The 22,486-nt window shown below is 42.2% G+C and overlaps 1 protein-coding gene and 1 non-coding gene across 3 annotated transcripts in view; one reads left to right on the plus strand and one right to left on the minus strand.

The window, feature by feature from the left end:
* Nucleotides 1–22,486, minus strand: part of CDK15 (cyclin dependent kinase 15) — an 83,532-nt gene that overhangs the window by 11,125 nt on the left and 49,921 nt on the right. For both annotated transcript variants that reach the window (XM_054586207.1, XM_054586206.1), the window contains exons 10-12: nucleotides 21,244–21,307; nucleotides 7,729–7,777; nucleotides 1,206–1,345 (exon numbers count right to left, since the gene is read on the minus strand). In XM_054586207.1, coding sequence (XP_054442182.1) covers nucleotides 1,206–1,345; nucleotides 7,729–7,777; nucleotides 21,244–21,307 — 253 coding nt within the window. The remainder of the gene's footprint in view (nucleotides 1–1,205; nucleotides 1,346–7,728; nucleotides 7,778–21,243; nucleotides 21,308–22,486) is intronic.
* Nucleotides 9,258–9,383, plus strand: LOC129080789 (U6atac minor spliceosomal RNA). The gene has a single exon (XR_008530197.1). It is a non-coding gene; the product is annotated as a U6atac minor spliceosomal RNA (small nuclear RNA).

Here is a 22,486-nt window from a genome sequence, read left to right on the forward strand (position 1 = left end):
TATGAGGGTGCCCTGTTTCCTCTTCCTCACCCTCTTTTCCTCCCACACCGTGGGATCCTTGAGGTCAAGGACAAGCGTCTTTTTTTCCTCAATTTTTATAGCACTTAATATATTCTTGACACTTAATGGCAACTTAATAAATACTGATGACTGACTCTTCTCACAAGGTTAAGTAAGACACATTAACCCCAGTTGTGTGATTCTGTTTATTTTTGGAGATCCTAAATGACTCACTTTAATAATAAGATACCTCAAGAAATCCCAAACTAAGAGCTTTGAGCTGTTGCAGGACAATGTCTTAGATACAGCGATGCTGCATTTGTAGACCCTGGAGACTCTGGCCAGACCATATGTCCAAGGATCTTGGGCAGAAGCTCCCCATCCCATTTCAGTAACTTCTTCCCAGTCTGAGTCTGTAGGCCTTCCTTGTTAGCTTTCTTCTCTCCAGCTTAGGACTTCTAAAACATGTTTTCTGTTGAATGGTGGGTGTTTTCAAAGAAACCCCACCTAAAGACAGTCTCCCCCAAACAGCCCGGGCGGTGACCGCACGCCCACATCCTCCGCATAGCCCTTCCTGGCCACATTCTGAGAAACATGAGGAGAGCTCCAGCCACATGATCCCTCAGCAGATTTCAGATTTGGAGGATGACTTCAGGCCCAGGCAGCTAAGCTGATTTCAGGGTAACTTGTGTTTCCCGTGGGCGTTCGGCCCGGGAGGATGCTCCCCTCCCCGCAGCGCCCCGCCCCGGGACTTCCCGTGGCAGCGTCAGATTGCCAATCCAGACAGGCCCAGCTCTCCTCTCTGACATATCCATGTCACCTCTCATCTTACTCTCTATGGAAAGAGAGAAGGGGGTTGTTAGAAGCTTTGGTTTTGCTTTTCCTGGCAGATGCTAGTGAAAGTAAACTCAGAGGCAACCTTCATCTCATCTCATTTTGAAGTGTAAGTGTGCAAATGGGAAGTGTTTAGATCATTACAAAGAAGCCTGTGTCACCTCAATCCAACAGCGCTTTTGCGTTTTAGAGAATCTCACGCAACACTCAAGCCAGATAGGGTCCCACCGTGCTCCTCCTGGGCAAATTGACCTCCAGGCTCCTGTTTGGTTTTAAATTCAACGATTCTCCAGTGCTCAGAGGAAACGCTTAGACATCGAGACCAACATGTGTATATATACACGCACACATGCACACACTCCCTCACTCACCATCAGGAAGCTGATACAGCTGAGCTGGCAGGGAGCTGAAATAATCGTGCACCAGGGCTTCCTGGGCGGAGACGCGGTCTCTGGGAAAGCCTTTCAGCATTTGTGAGGCCAGGTCTTCAGCTTCGGGAATTCTGCCCAACCTGAGAAAGTAGCAGAGAAGAGAGTTTCTCCAGAGGCCTCCTTTCTGATACATGAAAGAGGAAAGAAGAAAAATAAAGAAAAGGAGATGGCTGGAAGCAGGTCCCAAATATACTGGAATTAGTAAAGATGATGGCGAGGAGAAAAATAACCCCCACACTGAAACTCTTACCTGTCCAGTTACTAAAGAAGGGAGAAAAAAAATCTCACTGTTCTATCATTCAGGGCCTACCCCCACTCCCAGCCTCCATAGTGTCTCTGGCACCATATATACATAAATGACCCAGGAGTATAATTATAGGAGCAGAAATATAGACTTTGGGATTCCTCTTTGAGGGACACAGCAGCCTCTACCAAGCAGAAAGCCCTGATTGGGAATATGCTCCAAGGGCAGCAAGCGTTGACTTCTGGAAGGGGAAGAGGAAGAGAGGCAATTTTGGAGGATAAAGCTTGGGTGGAAAATGCCCTTGTGTATAGTGTTTCTGAAGCTCAATTCCCAGGGTTATTAGCCAAAATGCTCTTTTGGTTCTCCATGAGAAGGAGCATAGGAAGGGAGATAATTAAGTACCCAAATTACAGTAAGGACAGATCCTCAACTTGACCTCATGTTGAATTATAAATCTGGAGATGCATAAATCCATCAGTTGAGCAACTATATCCTGAGAGGTGGCTACCTCTGAGAGATACAGGGAAGACTCTGCCCTCTGGCAGCTTGGTCTGGTAGAGGGGTCAGACACATCAAATTATCATACAAATGCATAAGTACAACTGTGAAGAAAAAGGCCCAGATACCTGACTAAGAGTGGGAGGAGCTAGTCAGGGAAGGCTTCCGTATTTGAGCTGAAAGCTGAGGAATTGGGGTAGGGGATGTAGGTAGAGATCTGTGGTGCTCTTACAGACCCTGGGGTGGGAGGGAGAAGAGTGAGTTTAAAGGAAGAAAGACCAGTTGGCTGGTCTAGACAAAGAAGGGGCGAGGGGCCAGATTTGAAGCTATGAAGGGTTGCAGGGGCTAATCCTCCAGGCCTTGTGGGTCTTCTTGTTTCCTATTTACTTATAATGTTTGAAAGTCTTTGCTAATCTAGCGCCAATCGTTTAAGTACATACACCCATCTCTAGAGCCCACAGAAGGGTTTACAAGTGGAAAGCCACAAGACAGAAAACTGCAGATCCCAGCAGGCAATTAACCACAGGACTAATGTCTGACATTCAGAATTAAATTGCATGGCCATGCAAATCCTCAATTAAACAAAAATAGATGGGCTTATTTAATGTCAAATATACATACTAACCTGAAGCAACAAAGAACTGATACCCTTCCCCTTCTGTGATGCAGTGAGGCTGGAAGTCTTGGCCCAGAGTGGTAATTTGCCTAATTTTTTGCATAGGATTTACATAAGAAACTTTCAGGTATTTAATTCCCATGACATAAAACTGTTTCTACAAACAGGGAACTTTACCCTCAAACTCAGATGTAATTGCTTTATACATTTAAAAAAAAATTTGTAAATCCCCAGTCCTTGCAAATTTCCAGGCCAGTTAGGAGACAAGAGAATCTAGGGCAAAGGCCTGCTTAGTAACTAGAGGCCTAAAGACGGTCTGGTCGGTATGGGTGCCCTGCCCAGGTGTAGGTTTTCTGGGCTGATTAAATAGGGTTTGTGTGAGGAAGCTGGTACAAATCGCTAGGGCCTGGTGTCGCTCTGGAAGGAGATTCAGGGAAAATCTTGTGAAAAGATTGTTGTTGGTTCACTCTTGCTATAGGGTAGTGGGGAGCGATGTATGCCAAACTTGGGTCCTGAACCCCCTCTACGAATTCCCAGGGGGTGGGGGTGGGTGGGTAGGTGGTTATGGTGAGGAGGGGGCAAAGCCTCCATCAGCACCCACCTCCACATTCCCACCCTAATCAGTGATTTGTTCTCTCTGCATACCCCTACCCATTGGCTCATAGTTGAATTGTTACAGAATTCCTCTGTAGAAGAGGTTTAGGAGCTGCAATCTGATTGGATAAGGAAGGCTACAGAGCCTGTTTTGAACTGGTGTTAGCACGGCACGCCTACTGTTTTTATTTAGACTGTGTTTATGTCAGATAGCTGGGGAAGCCAAGAAAAGCTGAAGGAGCCCACCAGGATAGTAGGAACACAGGGAGAACAGGCCACTTTTACCAGAAAACTGAAAGGAGAGTAGGTACTGATCGGTGATAGGACTCCTTTTCTAGGACTTTCCTCTTCAAGTACCTAACCCACCCCCCACCCTTCCCAAAAGGCTTCTAGTGGTGTTGGGATTTGTTTCAGTCCCATGGCCTCCAAACTATGACTGCTACCACCCACTTCCCCTGCTCCTTAGCTGGCAGAGGCAGTGACCAGGGCAAAGCATACAAGTGAAGTCTTTTCCTTCTATGAGCCAATTTCATGTTGATTTTCCTCGTGTAAACCAAATCCGTGCCCTCCTGAATATAAGCCTTTACTTAGTAAGCAGCTCGCAGTGGGGTCTCCCAACCTGGACAAGTGCCCGAGTAATCTCTTGCTGTTGGCATATTGCACTGTTATTTGGGAGCTGAAAAAAAGAGCCCCAGGAACACAAATGCTGCTTCTTTGGGCACAAATGATCATTTTTTCTCCATGCTGGTATCATTTTGCTTCTTTCTGCCATCTCCAGTCTTGCTTACTCTGGACTATCTTTATTGCTATAATTTGAGACCCACTCTAACTCCTCCTAGAACAGTTCTTCACTGGTTACAACCTCTACTTTCGATATGAAAGTTGGCATGAAAAGCAAATACCACAAATGTTCATTTGCCTACCAGCGCCTTTCCATATAGGCTGAATGTTAATAAATATTACTTGTCAGGCTTGTGATGGTAGCGACCAAACATGCCTGAAGTATCTCACAGAGTTAAGAGAATACACCTGCCCAATTAATGAGAGTCTGTTAATAAAGACAAAGAGTCCCCTGGTGAAACTCTCCTTCTAGTAACATTTCAAGAAGTGAGAAGTGTTCCATTGTTCTACTTGTTGTAGGATGCTTAAAAAATTCAGAGAAAAAAATTGAAACACTTCTCTCTCTCTTAGATAACTCCCTTCATTCAAAGAGAATCACCATTGCTTTCATGTTCATTTTTTTTCTTTAGTCCTTTATTTTTATGCTGATTTTTTTTGTTTTACCTAAAAATGGGATCATACTCTACATGTTTTAACAAAATTTTTCCATTGACTATCTTGATCACTTTCCCAGGACTTGGATTAGCTTTCTAGGACATAATTTTAATGGCTGTGTAGCATTCCATTATGTAGACATGCCATAATCTACATAGCCAGCCACGTATTGAAGTTTTTTCTTCTTTTTGTTAGGGTGTGCGGGGCTACTATTAAAATCATGCTATGACAAATATCCTCAAGGAGAAATCCTTGTGTACTTTTGTGATGATTTTCTTAGTATACCTTCTGAGAATTGAAATTCCCAGGTTGAAGAATATATAACATGTTAACATTTTTTATTAAGAACATCCTTTTCCATTCCCACCAGCAACCCAGGAGAGTTCCTGTCTCTGTATGCAAGGAAAACAAAGTCATTCCAGCTGACCTCAACTGCCACGGGCCTTGTCGCTTAGATGAGTTGTAAAGAAAGGCTAAAATTGTAAATTGACTCTAAAAGAGGTGCTGGGTGCGAGGACATCCACATTTAATTTTAGAAGTCTAGAATAGCAACACAACCTATGAGAAAAAAAATAAAATTCAGGCTTTGTGGTTGTGTAAAGCACCATCACCTAGCCCATTACTCCACACATCTAAAACCTGGTGGTTCTCAGGAACCTGAGGCAACAGCACAACCTGCTTCTGAGTATAAAAATCTCCTACTGCCATTGCTGCCTGATATCGACCTTGACAGTGGAAAGGCTTTTTCTGTTTGTAGCACAAGGCTGGTCACTGTGAGTTCAACTGGGCTCTTTGTTGTTTTCCCGTAGAGCCATAGAAAGAGAAAAAAGCAGGGATAGAGGTGGGCACATTCTTTTTCAATTTGTTTTTATTTTGAAGTAATTTTAGGTTTACAGAAGATGTGCAGGCATAATGCAGAGAGTGATCTTACATATTTCACCAGCTTCCCCTAATGTTAACATTTTACCTAACTGCAGTAAAATGATCAAAACTAAGAATTATTATTGGCACAATACTATTTACTAAGCTGCAGGCTTTATTCAAATATCTTCGTTTTTCTTTTTTCCAAGAATGACCTTTTTTTTGTTGTTTCAGGAGAGTGGGTACTTCTTTAATGCTGTCAATTTAGGACACACTCAGTATGAAATGTATCCAACACTAGGGAGAAACAACATCAAGGAAGCTGTAATTTCCCAATCTGTCTATCATGTGAGTGTATACACGTTAACCGGGCCACCATCATACCCCAGACAAACCCCAGGCCCTGGAGGGCATTTATCGCCCTGCACAGATCTGGTGCACCTCGGCTAAAACCTTGTAGAAAAGCCAGTGGCATCTCAGCTGCTCTTCACTCATCACACTTACAACCTGACTCAACTGACAAAGCCACAGAGCCCTGGGTACTAGATGAATTCTGGTCCTATCACTTAGCTTGACGACCTTGGCCGAGTTTCTTAACTTCTTTGAGCCTCAGTTTCTTCCTCTTTAAAATGGGAATGAGATTTGAGAGGAATAAATGGAATAACATAGGCAGCATAGCAGACATCCCCGCTAACATTAGTCCTTTGTCAATGCCAAAGACCTTTCCAGAGCCAAGAATGGTCTTGTGTAGTAACCTAGGCCAGTGTTATCCAACAGAACTTTCCATAATGAAAAAAATGTTTTATTTCTGCCCTGTCCAATAGGGTAGCCACTACTCACATGCGGCCTTTGAGCCCTTGAAATTTGACTAGTGCAATGGAACAGCTTGAATTTTAATTTTAATTAATTTAAATTTAAATAGCCACATGTGGCTAGTGGCTACTGTACTCGACCGCACAGCTCCAGACATTACTCCTTGCTCTGACAAACTGAGTGAGAAGCCAAAAGTCTGAGCTAAGACAGAGGTATTACTGGGAGCCAGGCAACGGGCAGAGGTGCTGGGTGTTGCACGTGGTGGGAAAAGTCAGAGGGATATTCAGTTAATTCAAGTCCTGCTCAGCCCTAGAAGGAAGGGCTGGTGGGACGATAGCAGGAGGCTGGCGACGCTGTCTTCTGCCATGTGACAGTGCCAGCAGCAGCTGCACAGGGCGTTAAGGTGGTTTGCAGGTTTGGAGTTAAATGGTTAGCCAATAGTGAAATGGAAGGAAGCCACCAGACAATGCTAAAATACAAATATGCCTAGCTAGGGGTTACCTGACTATGCTGGGAAGAGAAAGTTTGCACATTTTGAAAGAAAGGAACAGCAGTTCCGGGAGCCTGTCTCCAAAACAGCAGGGACTTGCAGGCAGTACAGTGTGTTTGAAAATAAATATGGAGCGTGCAGACATCCTGATGGGGGCGGGGGCGTCCCTCCCACTAAGAGACCCCGCGGGAATCCAGAGTTCTACGTTCTGGCCTAGGCTACTCTTTGTGCTCTGATAGTCACTCTATGCGGAGGCCTTCTGAGGCGCATGAACACTAAGTCTGGAGAAATCAAACAAAATTGTGTTGAGTTAAACTCTACCACATTTTCAGGGAAGAACAACATTCGAATGTTCAGTTGGGATCTCTTCCCCATCTCCCCACCTGCGAGAGTGTGTTTTTCTTTGACATTTGAGCTCGTTTCCCCTGTCTCTGATGTTTTCCTCACTGCCCTTTTTGCCTCTTCACTGAAGCAAAAAGAACAGAGCCTTGGCTAATTACTCTCAGATCAAATAATACTGGTTATTGTAATTGGTCATTGTCCGAAAACACTGAGTTCTTCTTAGCCCTGAGGTTGCTTGGCATGGCTTAGTTAGCTAACTATTCCGGGAATGTCTCTATTATCTGTTTTACTTTGCAAAAGAAACTAGGGATTTGTTGAAAGCTGGTAATAAAAGTCTGCCCTGGTCTGAGCGAGACTGCGTAGAGAGGGCCTGGGAAAGCATGACCTCCATGAATCAAGCTCCCCCAACCCCCTCCAATAGCCACTCAGTGATGTTATTTGGTTTCTCTGTGTCAGAGAATAATAAACCCACTAGGTTTTCTTGCAGGCCAACACTCCCTCATTCTCAAGGCCTCGGGCATGGTTGAGGGGCACAAAACAATTTTAATGACAACTCTCAGTGAATGTAAAATGGTTCATAGAGAAAAACTAACTCACAGGTGGCTGGCTCTCTCAGAGGCATCTTCCTGGGGCCCAGGGCCTGCAGATTGAGGTGCTCAGTAGACTTGAGGTCCAGGAAAATGTCCCTTCCAACCCTGCTGAAAGATAGGCTTTCCAGGGTGGTGCTTACCTGTTCCAGACATGCTGAAGGCTTTGAGGTTTAGACAGTGGGAACCATTCTGAAAAGCACACATAGACATGTTAAAAAACAAAGCAACCCTAAAATCCTGTTTCCAACAATATTAAAACCCTAAATGTTCTTCTTGGCTTGGAGTAAGAGAGAATTCAGGTATCAAGTAGGCAAAGTAAATGATGTTTAAGGCTTCTTTTCACTAAAAATATTTTATAATTCTGTGTGAATTCACTATTATGGGTTGGATTGTGTCCGCCCTGGCCTCAAATTCATGTATTGAAGTCCTAACCCCAAGTACCTCAGGATTTGACCTTATAGGGAAAGAGGGTCATCGCAGATATAATTAGTTAAGATGAGGTCATTAGGGTGGGTCTTAATCCGATATGACTGATGTCATCGTGAAAAGGGGGACAGAGGCAGACACGTACAGGGGGAGGTACTGTGAAGAGACACAAAAAGTCAGCCATTCACAAAACAGGCCTGGAACAGATCCTTTGCTTAGAGCCCTCCAAAGGAACCAACTCTGCCAACACCTCAATTTCAGATGTAGCCTCCAGAGCTGTGAGACAGTAAATTTTTGTGGTTTAAGCCATCTAGTTTGTGGTATTTAGTTACGGTAGCCCTAGTAAACTAATATAGTTACTATATTCAGTAAAAGTCAACAAACGTTTATTGAGCATTTACTGTGTGCAGAGCATGTACCAAGTGCTTGGAGAATACAAAAGAAGTAAAAAGAAATCTCCCCACCTTCTTGGAGATTATAATTCATTGGATAGAACAAAGTTCACTCCCATGAAAAGTCATGTGACAGATGATGGGGCAAAGTCTCAAAAGTGGTAAAAAGTAACAGGGCTAATTTCATATGTCACTTGCAGTAAAATTGGAAGAGAATCCTGGCTTGAATGATCCAAAATGGATGATAATAAAATATGTAATTATGTTTGGAGCACTCTTTATAACATTTACATGTGGTTACATGTGTTTCTATTATTCTTGGTATTGACACTAGCCCAAAATAAAACCACCATAAAAGGGAACAATTTCTCATTCATTTGGGAAATACTAATTGAATGCTTACTCTATGTCAGGGCCATAAGAGTAGCTAGAGGGGAAATAAGCTGATGTTCCTTATCAAATCCCTCTGCTTCCCATTCCAATGAGAAAAGTGTACATCAACTCTCATTTAAACTGATGTTTTTGCCTTATACTTTTCTTGGGCCTGAAATGTAATTGTTTTGGTTTCAAAAGATCTCTTCTTCCAGCTCTTACAGGAATGGAATACACTAGGACTGCTTACCCAACAAAGAATTTAATTGTAGTTGGGCAAAAAATGATTTTGCTAATGCTGACAAATTCATCTTTGTGTATATAGAGAACATGAGGTGGGAGACTGCTCACCAGATTGTGATGGGGGTCACATGGGGGCCTTCCCCTTTTTATGTCTATCTTCTTAAAAAGATTTTTTCATAAAAATCATATATTATTTTGAAACTTCAAAAGTAATTTCAATTAAAAATGGAACGATAGTGCTCTATGAAAGGAGAGAAGACTAGCACTCCCCTTGACAAGGATGGAAGAGGCCCTCAGGCCTAATGACGTGCCTGTGGTGACGGCATCACCATCCACCTCTTGGCATCTAACCACTCTTTTGCAATGGGGAGAAAAGGCAGGACAATTGTGACTGAACAACAATAAATTTAAAGAAAATGGAATTATTGTGCTAAAAGCTGTAGAGTGAAAGGAGTGGTTAAAGGAAGTGATTGAAGCTGAATTTTCAAGGTCAGATGCAATCAAACGTGAACCCCTCTGTTGGCATTTGATAGTGCCAGGGGGGCACTAAGGGAAGTACTTTAGGTACAGGTTAGTTACTCTCTGTTCAGATGATTGTGCCTAAATTCAAATAACCAGTGAAGATAAGGATATCTTGCATTTGTTGCGAAGGTTTAATTTCCAAATCACTTTTTGCTGCCTATTTACAGTTCTTCCTTCACCAAACCAAATTAAAGTATTTCCTTATTCAGTCATATCTCAATTTCCAATCAACATAATGAAATCCATTTCAATCCTCTCTCATGTTCTGTTTTTCCCTACTTAGAGCCCTATGTGTTGTTTGGCTGTTAGTATTTTAACACTATTTCTAACTTTGGCATTGTTCTTGTGGAACATGTGTTTGGAATAAATTCAATTAGGGTTTGAACACTGAACCTAGGGTTTGAAACTGCTGCTTCAGTTTCACTGAGACCTTAAGCAAGATACTTGATGCATGGCCAGCCTGCTTCCTTAACCCAAGTTGGAGGTCATTGTCCCTTCACAAAGATGAAGTGATTCACTGAGATAATGAATATAAAGTGCCTGCCCGAGAGCACTAAACAAAATAAATCCTGTTTGCTTCTCTTCTTACTCTTCCTCTGAAAAGTGATGGGCAATGTAAACCATGTGTGGTTAAGACCCTGGACACAGGTTTTGAATCCACATTGTGTCACTTACCATCTATGTAAGCTATGACATAGCTCTACATAGCTCTATAGCTACGTAACCTGAGGGTGTTGCTTAATGTCATTGGACCTCACTTTTCCCATCTGCAGGATGGGGACAGCTCTAGCCCCTGCTGCACAGGGTTGCTGTGAGAATTAGGATCATGAGTGTAATATAAATAATTCCTTACGATTTCCCGCTGTTCTTTCTGTCTCTTTCTCTTGTTTGATGTACCTACCATGCTTTTCTCTCTCCTCTCGGGTATTTCTAAGTAACTCCAAAGTTTTCAAATCTGTAAAATGGGAATAGTTTTCCCAGTTACATGGGAGCATTAGATAAGATGACACACAATGTTTAGTAGGGGGCTCAATAAATGTTAGTGTTATTCATAACTTTTTGGTTTTTTTCTTCTTGTCTTTACTTCTCATTTTAGAGAGCTAGCATGGTCTAACAGAGTGCTTCTCAAACCAAGCTGCATATTAGCAACCATCACCTGGGAGAGTCTGATTCGCCAGTCCTGGGGAGGGCCTGGCATTAGTCCATTGTGGTGGTATTATTGTCTTTAATGGTCTCCAGATGTTTCCAGTATGACACTAAGTGAGCCAGAGGAGGCTGATCTAGCAAGGAGGGCAGGGTTGACCACTCACCAGCAACTCCCACACACTTCTCAGTGAGCTTTTTGGGAGAATCCAATTAATCAATGTATATACAAATGGCAGAACATAGCGTCTGACTCATATGACATGTTTTTCAAGGATGGGAAAAAGAAGAAGTCGGATAAAGGAAATATCAGTTCACATAAATACTACCAGTAAAGGATGACCCATTAAGAGTTGCACCAGGAGACAACGTGATAACATTGAACTTGAGGTTCCATGTCTTGCATAGACTGTGACTGACTCTCTTCCCACACCTATTTTGTAGCTGCACTAGCTGAGATAGGGGTATTAATGTGTCCAGAGTCGGTCAGGTTGCTGTTATGAAGCCCAGCCAAAGCCCAATGCCTGCTTATGGCCTCCCTTCCCACTCTGATGCAGATAACCTAATGTTGAATGACCTTGTCTCTCTTGCATTGATTTTTCCCCCAGTAGTTAAGCTGCAAGCAATCAATGAGAGAATGATCCACAAACAGATACGCAATTTACACAGTACCATTTCAAGAGCAGTCTGTTTCTTTCAGTAGTCTCTAAAAATCATAAGTCTGTAGGCAGTTTATTTCCCTTCTCCCACTAAAGATGATAGTAAATCACAAGACCAGATTTTTCTTCTTCTGCAGCTCTCTTTAAAAGAGTTCTCATTGGAGTTCAATTGGAATCTGAGGTAGCAAAAGCAAAGGAAGCTGCAAAAAAGAAACTTTAAAAGCTGAACATTTAAATTTCCCAACTAAATATAGTAAAATTAAAATGATGGCAAAACTGTTGCTACCACAGTCAAATTATGCAATTTTTTTTCATAAATATTTAAGAAAGCTCTTTTCAAGAACAGTAACAGAGATTTGTTGGTTGGTTGATAAAACATCACCAGGACCATTCTGAGTCTTACCTCAAGGTAAAACATTTTCTCGTTACTATAGTCTTGTCACAGTCACCCTAAGGTTATCTTATAGGTGCTGTCTACTGAACTACACCTCTGGAATTTCCCAAATACAATGCATTCCTGAGATACCGTATATTTAAATAGCTGATAATGTTGTTAGCCTTATTTCTCTATCTCAAGCAGTAACTTTAAAACTGCACCACAAAAAGCTGAACCTCTTCTCTGGTCCGCCTGCCTCCGCACCCCAAATACATGCATCCGCACCCTGCCGGCTGCTTGCTTCCCTCTTCCTCGGTTGCCTGGCTTGAAAGCTTCCTTAGTCTTTGGCTCAAAGAGGCTAAATTTGGCTCTTCTGATGCTCTGCATTCGCAGGCTTTAGACTCCTGTTTGGGTGTCATCAGGACGCCAAAAGGCAATGTTCTCAATGAGCGTGCTCCTTGGCATCTGAGCCTGGCGCTCCAACTCACATTTGTGGTTTATCACTTTTCTAACCCTGCATCAAAACTTTCTGTGGATTTTAAGGAAATATCTCATGCTCTGAAGCCTGCCCCTAAAGTAAGGGTCTCAGCAGAGGTAGGGGAGGCCAGGCCTTGCTCCCTGTGGGTGGAAGAATGACAGCCAGGAGTCTCTTCTCTTTGCCTGGGACATTTCCATGACTAATGTCTATCCACACCCACAAGTGGTGTTTGAGCTATAGCTTGACCATTCATTGTGGATGGTATTTAATAATGCGCCATTGGACAACATTTGCCATTCCCTAGTAGTCTCAACAAATGTTTAGGGCCCACCACATAGAGGCATTGTGCTCAGTGTGTATTGTACTTGGCCTTCCCTCAACGAGCTTAAGGCCATATGATTTCAGTGGTAGATCATCATCGTCATCTGGTCTTCTGCAGACCCTCTGGATGTTCCTTCTCAGCTTCCAGAGACCCCTTTCTCCTTTGCTTGATCATTAGTACTGGTCCCCCAGGGTTTTATCACAGTCTCCTTTCTCTACCACTCTCCCTTGGGCAACTGAATTCATATCCAGGGCTTTAAATACCACTTTAAGCAGATGATTTCCATTTTTGTCTTTCTCGATCGGACTCTTGTAATCATAGGCTTGTATTTCTAATTGCTTTCTAGGTATCTCCATTTGGTGGCCCCCGAGATAACTTAATCTCAAAATGTCCAAACCTCATACTCATTACCTTTCCACAAATCTGTTCTTTCCCCCTTTTACTACCTGTGCCAGTGGGTGGTGCCATCATCCTTTCACCCGTTGCAGACACATTTGACTTTCACAGCTTAAATCCATTCAGTTACAACTTTCCTTTTACTCTGTCTCCTAGGTGCTTTTTAGATTTGTCCCTTCCATTCTTTATCCACTGCCATGGCTCTAGTTGAGACTTCCTATTTATCTTCTAGAACCTAGCAGGGGTGTCCAAACTTTTGGCATCTCTGGGCCACATTGGAAGAAGAAGAGCTGTCTTGGGCCACACACTAAATACACAGCACTAACGAAAATTGATGAGCTAAAAGAAGGTTTTAGGTAAATTTACGATTTTGTGTTGGGCTGCATTCATAGCCATCCTGGGCTGCATTTGGCCCGTAGGCTGCGGGTTGGACACCCCTGAAGAGCATTGTCACAATGCTTCTGGCCACTTTAATTCTACATATAATCTTCCAAGCAATTTCTTCTAAAATTTAAATACTGCCATATCACTTTCCTGCTAACAATCATCCAATGCCTCTCTTTGCTTACTAGTCAAGCCCAAATCCTTAGGATGATTACAAAATACTTCCCCATCTGGTCCCCATCTATCCTTCCAGATTAATCTCCAGCAATGCCCTACCACAAAACGAACATTTTAGCTTCCCTAAGCAATTTACCTCCTTGGTATATTACCAAAATACCTGCTTTTCTACTCCTCTGTGTCAAGTTCCTTTGGCTGGAATGTTCTCTTCCTCTTGTTCACCTGGAAAAAGCTCACTTAATCATCTTTGTGACCCAGCTCATACCTCTTTCTCTCATACAGTCCCTAAATTCCCCAGAAAAACCAAGGGCGCCTTTTTTCTGGTGTTCCTAGCGATTCCCCAGGGGGTGCTGCTATACTAATACTTTCCACATTGTATTATTTATTGTTCCCCCTCCAGACTGGATGCCTTGAAGGCAAGTATCAATGTCTTATTTATTCTTTAATCTCCCAGTCCCAACACCTAGCATTCAATTAATATTTGTTGAATGAATGAAAAATTGATGCTTGAATAAAAAATAAAAATGAAATAAATTTACTAAACCCTATTCTTAAAAAGCAAAAGTATCTCAAGAAAGCCCACTTGTGTATCCTGCTCTATGTCTTACAGAGATCAGTGACACATGGCACTGGCCCTGAAGGTGGGGAAGGAGCCTTCAGCTTGAGCCACTTTTATGATCTCTGTAATCCTAAGACTCCTTTTCTTGAACTAGGAAGAAACATAGAAGGGTTTTCCTTGGAACAATAATTTAACTGCCTTTCACTCATTTGCAGTTTTTCCTAATCTTAACTATTTAAAGATCTTCTAGTCCCCCTCAATAAGAACTAGTAATTGCCACCAAATAAATTAAAGATGAGAAAACTAAAAATAAATGTAGAAACTAGAAGAAACTATTAATGAAGATCAAAGTGGGCTGTGTATCTAAATGAATTTCACTGACTGATTTGGGGGATGGGTTAATAAAGATGTTAATAGTAACTCCCCAGGAGCTTTCCGCAGTGCTCCAAGAATACAACAGTAATGAGCCCAATCAGGGTTCGTGGATTCAGTGAATGCCACTGGCTTCATTAGCTGGAGCAAGGACAGGGGCTAGGGGGTGGCTGCTGAAGTCTCAGGGTAGGGACTCTACTCATAGTACATTCCAGAAACATGTTGCCAAGCTCACAGCTTCTAAAATCAAGGCTGGTGGAAGGACAAAGTCATTCAGAAATAGACTTGGTAAAGTCCCCAGTCTAGGTCATTGTTTTCTTACCAAATCATTATATTTGCTCTTTGATGATTGAAAAATAATGTGGACTACTACCTTGGAGTCCAACAGGTCTGGATATTCTGGCTAGACACATACTTCCCTAAGCCTCAGCTCTCTCATCTATAAAGTTGGGATGAGAACACTGGCCCCAAATGACAGGCCTGTTGTATGTAAATCAAGGTAGAATAATGTATGGAAAGTGTCTAACTCATCATTAATGCTCAATAACAGTAGTTATTATTACTCAGTAATAAGGTGAATAATAACTTTCATGTGCTTTCTTGGCAAAGCAGGCAAAACAGGATTCTTGAGTCCTAGAGGGTAAAATTGGAACTAGAACGCAGGTTCTCTAACTTCTAGTCATTGATTATTTCATTTAACAAATATTCAGTGACTGTTATGTGCCAGTTAAGTGGCACATGGGAAATACTAAAAACACTAAAAAAGGGGTCAGGTTTGCTCTATAGAAAATTTCGCACTCTTTCCACTATGCCATTGGGGTGGGGAGTTGAAATCAACAATGATAACACTGATTCTGTCTGTGATTTAGTAGCCCTGACTGGATACCCATTATGTAACATGTAGATAACAAGGGTCCTACCAGGGAAAAGGTCTGTAGCCACAAAGTGGGCATGCACCTCACAACAGTGTGGTGGGAGGGAAGCAGAACGGAGCCTTCATTAGCAGGGACAGCTTTAAACAGGCCCTCAAACTGACTTAGGTGGGAGTTTGAAAACTTCAGGCCAGCTTTGAGGGTGTGCGAATTCAAGCAATGTTTAGGCCCAAGCAAGCAAAAGCAAAACTCAATTCTGGAGCTAGGAGGTGTGCCTGGCATCTAGAAGGAAGCCAAGAATGCAGGGGAGCGAAATATAAAGAAACAAGCATAGCAACAGTTCTCATACATTTGTCACTGAGTCTGAGCCTTGGTGAGTCACTCAGCAGCTCAATGAACTTCCACGCTGTGTGAAAAAGAGAATGACAACGGACTTCTGTTGAGCACCTACTAAAAGTTAAGCATCATGTGTGGTGACTCATGTTAACCAGACTTAGTATGGCGATCATTTCAAAATATATACATATATCAAATCATTATGTTGTACACCTAAAATAAACACAATGTTATATGTCAATTGTATCAGGGGGGAAAAAAAGTTAGGTACCATGGCAGATGCAGGTTAATAATTTCACTTATTTCTCAGAACTGCACCACAAAATGAGACACAGGGACACAACGCAGTTAACAAAAGGAAAACAAGATCTGGCTATGGATTGACCCATTGCCAATGTAGGAAATGCCTCTGTAGGGCCCTGGAAGAAAGCTTCAGTTCATGGTGTAAAATCGTGGTACTCCCTCCCTGCATGGACCCTGGTAGGCAGAAGTAAGAATCAGCAACTATGTATGTCCTGTGCTTGGCACACAGGGAACACTTTCTCAATGATTGGATTGCTCCCATTTTGCAGATGAGGGAACTAGGAAATAAGTAACTTCCACATGTGCCCCCTGGGAGTACAAAGTGAAGCTTGGACTTGCTGATCCGTGTAAGAGTTCATGCTCGTAGTTAAAACTGCTCTTATCAGTGTCTTTCCCTTCAGTTCATCCCACTGGCTAACTCCCTTGGCTAATAGCTCATGTGACTGAGCAGTTACTGATGCCAGTCCCAACAAAGACATGCGCAGAACCCTTTGAGTCCGAAGCATGGTAGCTCTTTATCATCCCTATAGGGGCAAGGATCATTTTGGATTTTAATTGTCATCTGTTCCACAGTGGTATCAGATGAAGTGAAACTCTTACACTGGGTTTCAGGTTAAAATAAAACATTTCTAGAGAAAGGCTAGATTGCTCTGGTGAAATGCTGTCTGATGTCAGCATTCCTGTTACAGTATTTCCATCCCTGTTATTTCTTGCTTCCACCTGGTGGTCAGCAGTTGAAAAAGCAGGCATACTGAAAATAACGAGGCATGAGCAGGGTCCATTTGCTTATGGTTCATAGTCCATCTGAGTGAGTCTGGGTCTCGGCAGGGCTTTTATACCGCTTTCCGGCCTTTTGACTTCCACTAAGTTCCTCCAGTGGAAAATCTAACCATGTGCAGCGTTCTTTTCTGGGGCTGAAAGAACCAGGGTAATCCCGGATGCTTCCCCGCAGCTGAGCTCTTGTCACAAATCAGGCATGATTTTCAGCAGATATTTCTTTAAAAGTTTGAAGGCCTCTGTGGACTCTATTCCCTTCTCAATGGGAACAAGCATCAAAGAGACAGGAATAAGATGCTTTGCACGCACATCAGGAACTAATTGCCAATTTGGCAAATGCATGGACTAATGTCATGCACTGTTATTTCTAAATCCTCTCCTGTCCTTGACCCCAGTATCTAGATGTAAACTTGGAACCATTAGTGGAGAAGGATAAAGTCTTCTGGTGCCTCAAATGGAATTGAGAGGGATTTAAACTCAGCGCTTTTGAGTGTGGTGAAATGAACCCAGCAGTACATTAATGCTAGGATTTGAGCTCACACAGCATGAGTGCTTTCAAAAACCGTGTTTAAGGAAGCAAACAGAGCCACGACAGACCCTTTGAGTGGAGCAAAAGAAGTTGGATGAAACAATCAATGACACATTAAAAACCACAACTGGGCTGCAATCATGTGGGCAGAAAAAAAGTTTTTCTTTATCACAGGATCTTTGCATCTAATGAGATGGTGACTGGACAACCTCCAGCGGAGTAAGCCCTCTGTTTACTTGAGCTGAGAAATGTCTAAATATTTAGTTGAGTCTTTTAAAAGCCTTCCATGATTCTGTAGCAAACCCGTCTCTAAGGTATGATCTTATTAGCTCTAGATTGCCATTGGAAAATCTATTTAGAGGAAATATGGAAAAGAAAAGCCAGAAGATACTGCCATTGAATGCACAAAGGTTAACCTTCCTTTTTTCTCTCAAAATTAACTATTTTAAAGGCTCTTCAAATACTTAGTTTAGAACCAACACCTTGCCAATTAATACCTTATCTTAATTGATTTTAAATTGTTCTCTACTTTTTCTATATGCTTTACTCCTTTTGGTTCCATTTGGGCCCAAAGTGCTTGAAGCTCAAAAGGGAAGGGAATCCTGAGTGCGTTTTTTCTTGGGGGCAGGGGAAAACCTAAGAGGGTGAGGGTACTTCGTAAAAATGTCTCTAGGGGTCCAGCTTTTAAATTCACACGACTGTCTTGTATTAGCAGATTTTAGCCAAGACCGATACCTAGTTTGCTCTAGGCTTCTGGAGTCCTCTGGCCTCACAGATATGGAGCTTTCACCTTTTCAGACTTTCTGGATAGAGTCCCCTCGAGCATGCTGTCCTTTATTATTGCTTCCTGTGGACTCTTATTCAGGATCACCAAAACTCCCCTCCCCCACTGCAGGAGACCAGCTCAGCTCCAGCTCCCCGCCAGTTTGATTAATGTGTCTTGGCTAATTGTGTGAAAGATGGCAGTCCTTTAGCAAGTGTGACCAGCTTATTGTTCAGCCAATCACAGGCACCTCAGTTAGCATGTGAAAAGGGGGTGTGTTGCCAGGGGAGGGTGACTGTTCTGGCGGCTGAGTCAAAGGAGGAGCATTTTGGGGGGTCACAGAGCAACACCCACTTCTTTGAGGGGATGTTACTATGCTCTAGTAAACCTGTAAACCTCTTACTCAAAGGACTTTTTTTTCCTCCTCCCTCTTTTTTCAAGGAGATCTTTTTTTCCCATGGTGCAAGCAGGCAAGACCCTGGCTACTCTGCAGATGGAGTTCACGTTCCAGGGTTTTTAATATTTCACTTTTATATTTCTGTTAGAGAATGATCCTGCTGAGAGTCTGGGAATCCGTGCTCGTCAGAACCCCCTCACTGACACTTGGATATATTGCTCTGAAAGCTATCCCAGGAGAAAAGATTAAAAAAAAAAGAGGAAAGAAAGCAAGCAAGCAAAAAAACCTACTTTTCAAAGCCTACTTCTTAATCTGCCCACATCAAAACAAGACAACTGGCCCTTTGAAGTAGAGGACACAGACTTTCCAGCCAGCTTGCTTAAAATGGGGGTGGGGGGGTGAAGAGAAAGGAGGGAGGGAGGGAGGGAGGGAAGAAGGAAGGAAGGATGGGAGGAAGGAAGGAAGGGAGGAAGGAAGGAAGGAAACCAGTCTCTAGAATTATCCACCTCTCGTACATTGCCCAGGTTTAATCAGGCACAATAGTCAGAACTGATGGCTGAAAAACCCACAGTCCCACTCACCAGACAAATCTGTCCAGCAGGGTCAGGTTTTGTTTTGTTTTAACCTGTACAAAGAGAAACTGTGTTGTCTTCCTAGACATAGTCCAGACAAGGCCTGGAAATGGCAGAGAGGGCACAGATGGACACTGGATGATTCCCCCAAGTTCTAACCTCTTTGGCTCCTTCAAAATTGCTGTACCAGCTGAATTCAAAGTTTGGGGTCCTTACTGCTACTTAGAACAAAAAGGAAAAGAATGGAAATCTCATCCAGAATGGTGTTCACAGTTCTGCTCTGTGACATTTTTCTGGCTCCCGTCCCCTCTTCCGTTCCCTTCATCAAGGGCAGCAGCAGCAGCTCAGGGATGGGGTGAGTGAGGAAGACGGCTCAGAGAGACTTCGTGACTCACACAGCAGGTGTTCCTGGAATGCCGCAGTGGGTGAGACTTTTACAGCACAGTCTTTAGATTGAGTTATCAATAGCACTGACCCCAGGCCCAACATGAGCTGGACTTATCTTGGAGAAAAGAGAGTAGGTGCTTAAAATTTTTTTTAAATTCATTTGAATTAAATTGAATGCTTACTAGGAAAACAATGCAGAGTGTGAACCCTATTGTTGTTGTACCTGGAGATTTCTCTTCATAAATAAAAAATAGCACATTTCTTTGATGACAGCAAAATGAAAAATGGAACATATTTCTCACTGTTTTATTGGAACCCAGTTACCTTATTTAGTACAGAATCTGGCAGGGGAGCATTTTGGCCAAGTTTCTATCATTATTGTTCTCATCAAGGTATTCTGTACTAAGAAACTCTTTATTGTCTGAACCAATCTGAGACCCAAATATTCGAAGTCTGGGAGAACAACGTATGTTCACCGTGGCTGCTTTGTATCAACAGTACCCAAACTCTTTTCTACAACCCATCTGTGGCCCTAAACTTCTGGTTGCAGCCACATTAGAAAGCTGAGGGGTCCCATTTTCATGTGGAGAAGAGAATATAGGCAGGGTAAGGAGAGGTATGGGTATGGTGAGAGAAGAGGAAAAACAGACTCCCTTAGAAACTGTGGCAACAGGAGACAGGACAGATTGCACCTGGATCAAGGTCTCCACAGGAAGCCTGTCCTTTTTTTCTCTCATCTCACACCGAAAGGAAGCCCTGTGGCCACACAGCAGCATTTTTCTTGGGTGATAAACTAGCAAAATAGTTAGAAATGGTAAACTATTTGTAAATGACCCTAAAGCCATTTAGCAATGCATAAGATCATTCACATAAAGCTGAAAATGACATTATAGTTTGTCTTTAGCTTGCTATCAGGTTTCCATAATCTTGGTTAGTTCAAGATATCTGATTCTTATGTATAGCTGTTTGAGCAAAAATATTAGATGTTACAGAAGAAAAAAAAAGTCCTTAGTCTCCTATGTCTGTTGTTTTTCTCTTTAATCACCTTTTTAATCTCCATATGGTTTCTTGCTCCCATGAAGACCTTGCACGATAATGTCACACCAATGTTAGTGATGACAATTTGGGGGGAAAAACATTATTAGTAATGGGACAATGTAAGAACATAAAGACTAGAAAATGTGACTTGGGCCATGTTTACCTGAACATTGTCCTTATCTGTGCATATCTAGCTCTCCTTAAAGCCATTCTTGCTTCTCTAGCATCTGACACATCTCTTCATCCCTGCTTGTTTCCTCCCTTCTGTCTCAACATCCTGGATGTGAAGACTGGCTAATCTGTCCCTTCTGAAATGGCCTTGGGACCATTTCTCAAAGACTTCCCCCATGGACAACACTTCCAAAATTTCCAAATCCATCCTAGGAGCCAATCTTAGAGGACCAAATGTGACAGAAAATGACCAACAGGGTGAACTCTTGTATAATCTAGAGACACCTTATCTGGCCTGTCCTAACCCTAATGAACCAATGAGCCTCTACTTCCCCTCTGTTGTATTAGCATATAAATCAATAACCGTCATGGGCTCAAAGGTGACACCACCTTTTGAATTGTTTCCTTGAGCTGTTCTGTATTTAGAATAGATGTGAAATCCACAATAATAGTCATTTCAAATTCTTACTCAGTTTGCTATTTGTGCTTTACAGAGTTTGAGAACTAATCTAAACTCAAGTACTATTTCAGGGTCTTCCTCATAAAAAGATTAGTCAGGGGATATAAGACCTAAAAATTTGTCTAGGCTTATCTTTGCTGTTGAGTTAACAACAAAAGAACATACTACGTAGCTAAATCTCTCACACTGCTAATTCTCAGAGCACTGAGAAGCTCAAATGAAGTATTACCTGGATTGTAGTTAGGTAGTTTGGAAACTCCAGGCCAGGTATCCTCTGTAGGGACTCCCAATACCTACACAAAGCCAAAAAAGATGGAGAAAAATGAGGGGGGTGCTGGAGTGGATGGAGTAGGTTTGAAGACAGGAAAGAAAGATCAGGGAAGAACAGGGAAGAATGAGAAGTGACCAGCTGATATAGATATAGAAAAGAAACTTTTCTGTTTCCATATTTGTAGTTTTCATGGACAAAACTAGTATATTCCTATGATACTATAATGGTTAATTTTTTCTGTCAACTTGACTTGGCCAAGGGATGCCAAGATAGCTGATTAAATATTATTTCTGAGTATGTCTGTGAGGGTGTTTTGGGAAGAAATTAGGATTTGAATTGGTAGACTAAGTAAAGAGATCCATCCTCACTGATACGGACAAGCATTATCCAATCCACTGAGGGCCTGAATAGAACAAAATGGTGGAGGAAGGGTACATACTCTCTTCTTAAATTGGAACGTCCATCTTCTTTGCCCTCAGACATCGATGTTCCTGGTCTACAGACCTTCAGAGTCTGGGATTTACCACCAGCAGCCCCATCAGTTCTTAGGTCTTTGGCCTCAGACTGAATTATACCACTGGCTTTTCTGTTTCTCCAGTTTGCAAATGGCACATCTCAGCCTCCATAATCGCATGATTCAATTCCTATAATAAATCTCCTCTTAAATATCTCTATATATCCTATTGGTTTTGTTTCTCTGGAGAATCTTAATATAGGTCCTCAGGCTGTATCTTCGCAAACTCACTTTTTATTCTGAGGCAAATGATATAACCTTGCTTAAAGTCATATTCTCATCATTAAATATCTACTGCATGATGAACATGCATTAGGATGCTATGTTGAGAGTTAGTGATCTCCCTTTGCCTAACATCACATATATATGTATATACTATATATGCATGTTCATATATGTACATATGTATAGGTGTATATGCTATATATGTATATATGTACTTATACACTATATATGTATATACATATATGTATGGATACACACACACACACACAACAGGAGGCACTTGACAGGCTAAATTATGCTATAGCATGACATTCAGCTGTTCTGCAATGTGCTGAAATTAAAAAGGGTTCAGGTTACTGATCTTGAGGCAGTGGAATGTTGGCTAAAAATGATCCCAAACTTAACTCTAGGGCTTTCCACCAAATTCATTTTATCTGCTTATTTTTTTCTGTGGCCCAGCAG

This window comes from Pteronotus mesoamericanus, unplaced genomic scaffold (genome assembly GCF_021234165.1).
Source record: "Pteronotus mesoamericanus isolate MK-2021 breed Mesoamerican mustached bat unplaced genomic scaffold, CSHL_Meso_final contig_90, whole genome shotgun sequence".
Lineage (NCBI taxonomy): Eukaryota > Metazoa > Chordata > Mammalia > Chiroptera > Mormoopidae > Pteronotus > Pteronotus mesoamericanus.